Raw genomic sequence first — 12,099 nt, 5'->3', positions numbered from 1 at the left:
CTAACTCTTGAAGTTCATGCTGAATAAAGGACACTTAAGAGTATACATAAAAATAAGAGTCTTACATTTAAAATAGGCCATATACTAATGGGTTATTTTATTTTTTCTCCTGTGGTAGCAATAATAATTATGTAAATAAATCAAAAGTCACATTTTTAAAAATTGATGATTCTAACATTAAAGCCTGGAACGATATCTGTTTCCAACTCTGATAAATATTTAACCACAGAAAAGCATGCAGTTTTAATCAAGACTCAGTCCAGATAAGAAGTAGCAAGAACCAGAGTTATTTTAACTGAATCACATTCATTATAAAGCCATGTGTCAAATTCTTCAGTTTCATCCGTACTGATGCAGACTTTGAACATAGAGGGCATTTAATCGGTCATACAATAATACTTGATTTTGTGGCTCTTAATGGACTCTTGAAGTTTCCTTTGGCAGATGGAGATGGACACATGGATCACTTACTTCCAGGCTGTGAAGATGAAAATTGCCAGAAAAGCGCCATTTACTTAGCACGATCTGGAACAAAGCAGGTATACCAGCTGGGTTTTCAATGTGAAGTCACACACTTGAAAAACCTTCCAGCGTTAGAAAGATACCTGAAGCATCACAGTAGATAGAAACTCAGAATTAAGGTACTGACTTCCTCACTTTCATGTATGTTTTTAAAAGATTTTATTCATTTATTTATTTGAGAGGTAGATTTACAGACAATGAGAGGGAGAGACAAAGAGAAAGGTCTTCTTTCCATTGGTTCACTCCCCCAATGGCTGCAATGGCTGGAGCTGCGCAGATCCAAAGCCAGGAGCCAGATGCTTCTTCCTGGTCTCCCACATGGGTGCAGGGACCCAAGCTTTTGGGCCATCTTCCACTGCTTTCCGAGGCCAAAGCAGAGAGCTGGATCGGAAGAGGAGCAGCCAGGACTAGAACCAGCTCCCATATGGAATGCCGGCGCCACAGGCGGAGGATTAACCTACTGTACCACAGCACTGGGCCCCCTCATTTTAATTTAATGAAGCACACTTAAATCTATTTATTATCATTTATTGAGGGAAAATTTCACTATTATAATCAGTTCTGATAGGGTTGGTGTTGTGGCACAATGGGCTAAGCTGCTGTCCCAACCCATATGGGTGCTGGATCACCCTTCTGATCACCTCCCCACTTCTGATATGTCTCCCTGGTAATGTTTCTGGGAAAGCAGCAAAAGACAGCCCAAGTGCTTGGACCCCGGCAACCCACTTGGGAGACCCAAATGAATTTCTGGATTCCTGACTTCAACCTAGGCCAACCCCAGCCATTGTGGCCATTTGTGGAGTGAATCAGTAGATGGAAATCTATGTCTGTCTGTCTGTCTCTCTCTCTCTCTGCAACTCTGCACTTCAATAGATAAATAAATCTTTTTTTAAAAAAAAAATCAGTTTTGATAAAAAGATCCTTTCTGGGTCCTATAATTAAATGATCTGAACTGTTAGCATTTTATGTGCCAGAATATGGTAAAGCATACTGTACCAAATAAAGAATTGTATAGAAAGCCATCAGACCTGTTTTCAAAAGTATTCTTGTTCTGGTTGATGGGGTTCAGGTTTGAGAGACAGAGAGTGAGTTCCTACACAACAGGTTTACTCTCCAAATGCCCACAATGGCCAGGACTGGACTGAGGTGAAATCAGGAGCTAGGAACTCAATCCAGATCTGCCACATTGGTTGCAGGAACCCAATTACTTGAGCCATTACTGCTGCCTCCCATGGTCTGCATTAGCAAGAAGGTAGAGTCTGGAGCTAGAGATGAAAATCAAACCCAGGCACCCCAGTGTGAGTTGCAGGCATCTTAACTGCTCGAACAAATGCCCACCTCACTAATTGTGCATTTATTTCTGGCATTTAGATCTCCTTCATTCTCTCATGGTGACCTTTTACCTGTACCTTGATAGTCACACTAGAGGATTAATAAAGGAATGATATGTTATGATAGTAGTAGAATAAATCAGTTTTGTTTTCTTTTTGAGGAGTAATAAATGATAGAATAACATGTTGACTTTTATAGCCCTTATGGATAAGGAACATCACATTTTATACTCAAGCAGTAAAAGAAAAAAAATCTTTATGTAGTCAGCATTCTAAAAGTATTTAACTATTAAAATCTTAAGTTTATCATCTTGAACATTTTTAAAGCGTAAATCACTTAAAAGTAATACCTCATTGTTTGTTCATAGATACAAGGAAACATAGTAATTATAGCCTGTTGAAGAAGTGAAGACTGCTGGGGCTGATGCTATGGCATAGCAGTTAAAGCTGCCACCTGCAGCGGTGGCATCCCATATGGGCTTCAGTTCTAGTCCCGGCTGCTCTTCTTCCAATCCAGCTCCTGACTAATGGCCTGGGAAAACAACAGAGGATGGCCCAAGTGCTTGGTCCCCTGCACCCTAAAGGGAGAACTGAAAGAAGCTCCTGGCTCCTGGCTTTGGATTGGCCCAGCTCTGGCCATTATGGCTATTTGGGGAATGAACCAGCCAATAGATCTTGCTCTGTCTCTTTCTGTTACTCTGCCCTTCAAATAAATAAGTAAATCTTAAAAAAAAAAAAAAGTGACAACCACTGTAAGAATATTTTCAACTTAGGGTCAGTGTTTTGGCACAGTAGGTTAAGCCTCTGCTTGCCATGCTGGCATTCCATATCAGAGGGTACATCTGCTTCTGATCCAGGCTCCTGTTAATACCCCTGGAAAGGCAATAGAAGATGATCTCAGTATTCGGGCCCCTGGCATCCTTGTTAGGAAGTTAAGATGGAGTTCCTGGCTCCTACCTTCAGCCCAGCCCAGACCTGGTGGTTACAGCCATTTAGGGAATGAGCCATTGGATGGAATATTTCTATCGCTCTCATTCTCTCTCTCTCTCTCTCTCTCTCACTCTGCCTTTCAAATAAATAAATAAACCTTTTTAGGGAAAAAAAAAACGGTATTTTCAACTTACCCAGTCATCTCCCTAGAAAGGTAAATGCCAAAGTTCTGCAGTTTCTCATGAGTATCACATTAAAAAAAAATTTCCAGTGCTGGCACCAGCGTCCCACATGAGTGCTGGTTCAAGTAACAGCTCCTCTAATTCTAATTCAGCTCCCTACTGATTGCCTGGGAAAGCAGAAGGAGATGGCAAGTCCTTGGCCCCTGTACCCACAAGGGAGACCCAGAAGAAGCTCCTGGCTCCTAGCTTCAGCCTTTGCAGCCATTTGGGGAGTGAACCAGCAGATGGAAGATCTTTCTCTGTGTCTTTCGTCTCTATATATAAACTCATGTTTTCAAATAAATAAATATTTAAGAAAACAAAGAAAAAGAAAAATAATTTTTAGGCCTTAGTACATTTACCCTAATATGAATACTTTATCCATTGTGGTTTATCCTCATTGGTAAACTATCATCATCTTCAGAAATTTGCAATAATTACATTTTGTGAAATTTCTCATTTTCTGCCAAAACAAAACCAAGAATTTTTTCCAAATTCCAATGATTAGTACTGAAACATTTTGATAATATATATAACAGTAGTTTTTAGAAAAAGATTTATTCCTTTATTTGAAAGTCAGAGTTACAGAAAATGAGAGATAGAAAAAGAGATCTTCCAACATGGGTTGTCAGCTCGCAGGTGGCAGTTTTTTCTGCTATGCCACTACACTGGCCCCAGTAATTTATTTATTTTGCTGGAAGAAAGAATGAAAACTTATTAAAGTTACAGTCCAGAGTTTTAAAACTCATTTTTAATAAGTGTGTCTTTGTCATTTTCATTTACTGTGGGAAGTTACACTTTCTTTGGACAACTTATGAAATGTTGGAAATACTTTGTTTACTAGTCCTTCTTTTAAGAAGCCATTTTTTTCTAAAGATATTTGTTTACTTAAAAGTCAGAGTTACAGAAAGAGAGAGTAAGAGAGAGAGAGCTCTTCCACCTGCTGATCTACTCCCCTGGAGCCAGGAGCTTCATCCATGTTTCCCACGTGGGTGTCAGGGACCCAAACACTTGGGTCATCTTCCACTGCTTTCCCAGTATTAGCAGAGAGCTGGATTGGAGTGAAGCAGCCGAGACTCAAACCAGCACCCACATGGGTTGCCAGTGTCAAAGATGGCGTCTTTACCTCTTATGCCACAATGTTGGCCCCGGAAGCCATTTTTATTGTACTTCTGCTTGCAGCTATATATGAGTCACCTGCTTTGAGGGGAAAGAAAGAAAATGTAGTTAGGTTTGACTTCCTGCCATTTCAAGTCAGCTGTGCCTGCCTCTGTTGAGACATCTCCAGGTCATGTGCTACATCTGTACTGTCAGCTAATTATTGGCACTTCTATAATTTTAATGGCATGATTTTTACTCCTCAGGTTTTTAGTTTGGGTTACATTATTTAAAAAATAAAGATTTATCTAACAGAAGAGAAAGGGATTTCCAGAAGCTCATTTTGAACACAGTCTATTCTCTCTGTTATAATCAGTATAGAAATAAAGGAATTTAAAAATGCAGCTTCTAGCTCTCTTAGTGACAGAGCTCATCCTGCTTGGCTGAGAAATACCTGTTAATAGCAGACAGAGCTTGTCAATATTGTTCGGAAATTCTCAGAAACTTCTTGGCTCAAGAGTCTTGACTAAAATCACAAATGTGTATAAGGGGACTTCAGAGAGTTTGTGAGAAAATGGATTAAAAGATAAAAATATAAACTTTATATTTAAATATAAGGACCATCAAGTTCAGTGATTTGTTTAAGAAATCATAAGCAATTCCTAAAGAATTAAGGTTCCTGGAAATTTAATTATGACAATTGGAGTCTTTTTTGATTAGTACATTAAGACAAATGAGTGTCTTTTAAGCATGTTTTAAGGTTAGGAAACAAAAAGAAGTCAGAATTAGCCAAATCAGGACTGTGAGGTGTTTTCTCGTGGAAAAACACAAAATTGCCCTTGTTTCATGAGAGGAATTAACAGGAGCATTTTTTAGTGAAGAGAGACTCTGGTGAGGCTTTCCCAAGCAATTTTCTGCTGAAACTTTGCCTAACTTTATAAAACGAGTCTCCTAATATGCAGATCGCAATACTCTATGAACCTCTAGAATGTCAACGAGCCAGATGCTGTAATGTCCCAAAAACTGTTTCCATGACATGTACCTTTGACCAGTCTGACTTTGCTTTCCCTAAACCACTTTTACTTCTTGCTGGTCATTGCTTTCATTGTGCTTTGTCTTCAGAATTGTACTGGTAACACCACGTTTCATTCCATCCCAGTTCTGTAAAATTAAAAAAAAAAAAATGCTTCAGTGGACAGGCATTTGGCCTAACAGTTAAGATACAAATTAAGACATTCCTGGCTCATATTGGAGAGCCTGAGTTCACTGTTCACCCTGGAGCTCTTGAGTCAAGCTGCCTGCAAACACAGACCCTAGGAGGTAATAGTGATGGCTCAAGTAATTGGGCTTCTTGCCACCCAAAAAGAACACCTGGATTGAGTTTCCAGCTGCAGGCTATGGCCTAGCCTACCCCACGTGTTGTGCACGTTTGGGGACTGACCTAGCTGATGGAATCTGTCTGTCTGTCTCTTTCTGCCTCTCAAATAAACAGAAATTGTTTTTCAAAGATTTATTTATTTATTTGAAAGGCAGCATTTCAGCAAGAAAGATAGAGGAAAACACAGAGCAAGATCGTGTATCCACTGGTTCACTCCCCAAATGGCCGCAGCAGCCAGAGCTGGGCCAGCCAGGAGCTTCTTCTGGATCTCCCATGTGGGTGCAGGGACTCAAGCAATTGGGCCATCCTCTGCTGCTTCCCCAGGTGCATTAGCATGAAGCTGGATCAGAAGTGGAGCAGCCAGGACATGAATCAGCACCTATATGGGATTCAGACTCTGCAACAGAAGCTTTACCCGTATGCCACAGTGCTGAACTAATTAACATGTCTACGGTGTTGGCTATTGTTTCTGCTGTTGTCAGTCCACCTACGGCAGCAACAAAATTAATGTTTTCCTCTCAAATTAAATATAGATAGTCTGCTTCTGCAGGCTTCATCTTCAACACTGTCTCTTCTCTTCTTAGACGGAGTTTTCCATTTGTAAACTGCTGCTTTCTTTGAAGCAGTGTCACCCTTAACTTTCTGTAAAGCAGCAGTGATTTCACCATTCTTCCACCCCAGCTTCACTCTAAATTTGATGTTTATTCTTTTTCTTTTAAACATTTATTTATTTATTTGAAAGTCAGAGGGAGAGACTGAGAGAAACAGATCTTCTATCTGCTGGTTCACTCTCTAGATGGCCTCAACAGCCAGGACTGAGCTATACCAAAACCAGGAGACAGGAACTTCCTTCAGGTCTCCCACATGGGTCATGGGTGGCAGGGACCCAAGTACTTCAGCCATCTTCCACTGTTTCCCCAAGCCATCAGCAGGGAGCTGAGTCAGAAGTGGAGCTGCCAGGACACAGTCCAGTGCCCATATGGGATGCTGGCATCACATGCAACAGCTTTACCACACCACAGCATCATCCCCCTGATGTTTATTCTTACTATAATTTTATCAGAGTTCCATGTTGCTGATAGGGGCTTTTCTCAACCTGGTATCTTATCGTTAGTACCTCAAGCTAGAATTTGTTCAGGCATGTTATAACAACTTAGTACAAGTTTATTTGGGTGCAAAAAATTTTGAAATCCATGCATAGTTTTCATAATATGTATCTTCCATGGACTTTTGGAAGATTCTTCATGTAAAGGTGAACCAAAGGAGACCTTCATGTACTTTCTTCTGAAGTCGGTTCTTCTGAAAGGCCATCACTATTAGATAATATTACCAGTTGCTCGAATTTTTTAAAATACTCATTTGAGGTTGTAATTCCACTCAACAGGAATTTTAAGTTGAACAATTCAACTAGATGCATATTAGTATCACCCAAATTCCTGTGGTTTAAAAAAAAATAAATTTTCTAAAGGCTATGTGCCAGTTCAAGCAAAGATGACTAGTGATAAACTCTAAGGAAAAACCACTTTAAAATTGCAATACTCCACCATATTGCTCAGATAAGGAAGTGAAATGATGCTTATCTTGAGACATTTTAATCGATTACTTCTTCAGCAAATTGTGAATGTGTTTTCAAAAATTACTGTGAAGTCTAATATTTTTCTCTTTATCCATAGTGGGTTCCGGTCCTACAGAATTTCAGCAATAAGGGCACACTCTGGGGCTTTGTGCCATTTGTGAGTGAAAAGCGACTGACGGAAATATCAATGCCAATTACCCTTCATATTGGAGATTACAACATGGATGGCTATCCAGATGCTCTGGCTATACTAAAGAATACATCTGGAAGGTATGGGAATTCAATCAACTGACAAACATTTGTGAAATATCTTCACTAAGTTACAGTCCCTTAAGGAAGAAACTTCATGAGCTCAGTTCATATTTCTTTGTTTGATCCCTGAACTTCTCCCAATTGCATAGAGTACTTTGTCTTTTTCAGATGCATCATTGTAAGACAAAAATAATTATCTAACCAAAATTAAAAAGTTAATTTTCATTCAACAGAACTTAATCTTTAAAAGATCCAGAATTTTTCTAAACAAATGACTCAAATTTTCAGACTAAAGGCAATGGTGGTTAAAAGCTGGTCCCAGGGGCCAGCACCATGGCACGTAGGTTAATCCTCCTCCTGCAGCGCCAGCATCTCATATGGGCGCCAGTTGTGGTCCCGGCTACTCCTCTTCTGATCCAGCTCTCTGCCATGGCCTCGGAAAGCAGTGGAAGATGGCCCAAGTCCTTGGGCCCCTGCACCCACATGAGAGACCTGGAAGAAGCTCCTGGCTCCCGGCTTCGGATCTGCACAGCTCCGGCCATTACAGCCATTTGGGGAGTGAACCAATGGAAGGAAGACCTTTTCTTCTGTCTCTTCTCACTGTCTGTGGCTCTGCCTCTCAAATAAATAAAATCTTTAAAAAAAAAAAAAAAAAAAAAAAAGCTGGCCCCAAGCTTCAGTTTCAGTCTCAATCTAGCCATGTACCATCTGGGTGACCTTGGACAGATGACCTAAACTCCTTCTCTATAAACTGAAAGTAATACTTGTACCTCCATAATGGAGTTGTGGTAAAGATTAAACAAAGTAAAAGTGAATGAACCACTTGGTAAGATACTCTGCAAATACTGATTTGACTTTGAGTAAATATTACTTCATAACAACATCGGAACTTCCAACATGACCATTGATGTTATTTATATATATAAATGCTGAGTATATTTATGACATTGCCAATGATTTTGAATGTTACAGCCACTGTTTTTTCTTATTTAAAGTACAGAAGTATAACCTATGTAGTTAACCTCATAATTAGCCTGAAGTTTGACACATTCCATAAGTATGACTGTCCCTGAATTCTAATCCCTTATTGTTTGATCATCACCCCACAAATAGAGGCCCTTATTATTTGCCTCCTGCATCATTTATCTGCCCATGATTTGTTCCAAGTATTAATTCATATGTTGACCCTGGAATTAGTAATGACTCAGCTCTACATTAACTATCAGGCTTATGTCGTAATATAATGTCTCCCAGGAAAAAAATGGACCTTTTATTGCTTGTAATAGCAATATTGTCTAAAATCTAGCTTTTAAGGAAACATGTATAATTAGTAGAAGATCTGTACTTAAATTTTTCTTGGGACTTTGATTTGAAACTTTAACAGCTCTGAGTTGTGTTTACAGAGTTTTCCAGGGACATGATCATCATATTGTCATACAGTTAAATACACATATCATATGTGTATGGAGCAAATGTAATATAACCAAAGAGGGCCGGCGCTGCGGCTCAATAGGCTAATCCTCCGCCTTGCAGCGCCGGCACACCGGGTTCTAGTCCTGGTCAGGGCGCCGGATTCTGTCCCGGTTGCCTCTCTTCCAGGCCAGCTCTCTGCTGTGGCCAGGGAGTGCAGTGGAGGATGGCCCAAGTCCTTGGGCCCTGCACCCCATGGGAGACCAGGATAAGTACCTGGCTCCTGCCATCGGATCAGCGCGGTGCGCCAGCCGCAGCGTGCTGGCCACGGTGGCCATTGGAGGGTGAACCAACAGCAAAAGGAGGACCTTTCTCTCTGTCTCTCTCTCTCACTGTCCACTCTGCCTGTCAAAAAAAAAAAAAAAAAAAAAAAAAAAAAATTTATTACTGCCTCCTGAGCAGGAATATCCAGTATGTGATTTTTAAATCAATTTTTATAAGGTAGAGTATCGTATCAGGCTTTTCACTCTCATTTTATGCTATTTCTATCATAGTATACTATCCAATAGCTTTTGTACTTCAAATGAAGAATATTGAATTAGCTTAATATGGTATGGCAAAATAAAATGATGCCAAAATATGTTTTGAGATCTCATCCTGGCTGATAACTCATGCTGCCTCATCATTGAAAAAGAACCCATACTGCTATGTTGGCTAGCCTTCACTCCAGATTCAGTCATTGAAATCTGTAAAGACCCAGTTTTTTCTGTGACAAGATTGTCTGCTCTGTCCTAAAGAATCCTATGCTAAAATTCTTAGTCCCATACTAAATGAAAAAGAAACCTCATTAATTAAGAGGGAAAAAATCTTTCCAGATGGCAAGCTAAAAAACTGGCAGCTCTGTTAATTTCAAAGAAAATTTATTAAACATTAAACATTATTTACTCTATCAGCAATTAGTTTTCAACTCATTTCTTTAATAATTGCTCCTACATACTGGATTTATTGGCATAAAGTAACATTTCTTTTGGAGGTTTTTATTTTCCCCTGAATCTGTAGATCCAACCCCTTCATGTTTCTTTTTTCTTTTTTCTTTTTTTTAAGATCTATTTATTTGAAAGGCAGAGGCAGAGAGAGAGAGAGAGAGGTCTTCTGTCCACTGGTTCACTCCCCAAATGGCTACAACGGCTGCAGCTGAGCCGATCCAAAGCCAAGAGCCAGGAGCTTCTTCTGAGTCTCCCACGCAGGTGCAGGGGCCCAAGCAATTAGGCCATCTTCTACTGCTTTCCCGGGCCATAGCTGAGTTGATTCAGAAGTAGAGTAGCCGGTACTCAATCCAGCACCCATATGGGCTGCCAGCACTGCAGGCTGTGGCTTTAAACTGCTGCACAACAGTACCAGCCCCATGAAGATTTTTTTTAAGGAAATATTCACGTATATATGTTTGGGGAGTTATTTTTGGTTGTTATTTTGAGGTTTGGGTCTTTATTTTTAAAGTTATTGCAAATACAAATATGGCTTAAGCAGCACTCAAAAAACTTGTTGAGGTATTTCTGGTAGTTTGATAACTCAATTATTATTTAAATATAATTCATATTATTTATGTTAGTTAAATACTAGATATGCCCTAACTTAATTATTGTGTGATTTCAAAGTATGTTAATCTTCCATTACACAAATATATAATTTTCAACTTTTTGTTTTATCAATTTTTGGATTACATAAGGTTTTGTAATCCTTTCTCCTTTTACTAATAAGGACATATCTGTTTTTTTCTGTTTAATGCTTGAATCTTTTAATTACATGATTTCTACACTATTTCATTTTCTCAGCATTTTCCATACATTTTCTTTCAGTTTCTACTTTCCTGTGGTGCTTTTAAAATAAAAATTTCTGTCAGTGAAATGCAAAGATCTTAAATACACAGTCTGATCCTTCATTCAAGGTATAAAATGTTTTCATCACCCTAAAAAATTCTCTCATGCCTCCATTTTGGTTAATCCCCAGACTCATAGATAACTAATGTTTGGATTTCTGCCAATAGGTTGGCGTTCCAGTGTTTGAACTTCTGAACACTGCTAAGAATAATTAAACAACATTTTAAAATGGAACAATAAACTATAATCACACAACAGAATACCCAATACTACTTGTCTCATTTTTCTGAAAATTGATCTGTAGATTCAATACAATTCCATCCAATCAAAATCCCAACAAACTTCCTCAAACAGATTACCATGCTGACCCTAATATTTATATGAAAAAACACTGGATCTAGATTAGCTGTATTATCTTAAAGAAAACAAGAAAGATGTAGGGTTCATGCCACCTGATTTATAGACTTAACTGTGGGGTATGTGTGGTTAGCTTAGTAATTAGATGCCCACATCTGGGCCGGCACCACAGCGCACTTGGCTAATCTTCTGCCTGCGGCACCGGCACCCTGGGTTCTAGTTCCAGTTGGGGTACCAGTCCTGTCCCTGTTGCTCCTCTTTCAGTCCAGCTCTCTTCTGTGTCCTGGGAGTGCAGTGGAGGATGGCCCAAGTGCTTGGGCCCTGTACCTGCATGGGAGACCAGGAGGAAGCACCTGGCTCCTGGCTTCTGATCGGCGCGGTGCCGGCCATAACGGCCATTTTGTGGGTGAACCAACGGAAAAAGGAAGACCTTTATCTCTGTCTCTCTCTCTCTCACTGTCTAATTCTGCCTGTCAAAAAATAATAAATAAATAAATAAATAAATAAATGAAAAAATAGATGCCCACATCTTTTATCATAATGCTTGGATTTGATCACAACCTCTGACTCCTGGCTCCTTACTAACATGATCTCTTGGAGGCAGCAGTGATGGTTCAGGTAATTCCCTGGCACCTTCATGGGAGATCTGCAGTGAGTACATGGCTCCCAGCTTCAGTCTGGCCCAGTCCCACCCATTGCAGGCATTTGAGGAGTATATGAACAGATAGGAGTGCTCTCTCACACATACTCTCACTATCTTTCACTCCCTTTCAAATTAATTAATTTTAAAAAGGCTTACTATGGAGTTGTACTCATCAAGACTCTGGTGTTCACATAAGGGTGTGTTTAAAGAAGAGTTGAATAGAACAGTCCAGAACTACAAGATTCTTCAAAAAGTTCATGGAAAGTGTATATGTGTGTGTTTTTTTTTTTTGTTTTGTTTTGTTTTTTTTTGACAGACAGAGTGGACAGTGAGAGAGAGAGACAGAGAGAAAGGTCTTCCATTGCCGTTGGATCACCCTCCAGTGGCCACCTCGACCGGCGCGCTGCGCTGATCCGAAGGCAGGAGCCAGGTACTTATCCTGGTTTCCCATGGGGTGCAGGGCCCAAGCACTTGGGCCATCCTCCACTGCACTCCCTGGCCACA

The 12,099-nt window shown here is 39.9% G+C and overlaps 1 protein-coding gene across 1 annotated transcript in view; it reads left to right on the top strand.

The window, feature by feature from the left end:
• The window catches only part of ITFG1 (integrin alpha FG-GAP repeat containing 1), a 242,720-nt gene that overhangs the window by 113,059 nt on the left and 117,562 nt on the right, over positions 1–12,099 (top strand). The window contains exons 9-10 of the mRNA XM_008248375.5: positions 445–539; positions 7,154–7,326. Of these exons, the coding sequence (XP_008246597.2) occupies positions 445–539; positions 7,154–7,326 (268 nt within the window). The remainder of the gene's footprint in view (positions 1–444; positions 540–7,153; positions 7,327–12,099) is intronic.

Source organism: Oryctolagus cuniculus, chromosome 18, assembly GCF_051225735.1.
Source record: "Oryctolagus cuniculus isolate XC-2025 breed Fujian yellow rabbit chromosome 18, ASM5122573v1, whole genome shotgun sequence".
Classification (NCBI taxonomy): domain Eukaryota; kingdom Metazoa; phylum Chordata; class Mammalia; order Lagomorpha; family Leporidae; genus Oryctolagus; species Oryctolagus cuniculus.
The sequence above is the reverse complement of the archived record's forward strand: the minus strand, read 5'-3'. Positions and strand labels throughout refer to the sequence as shown.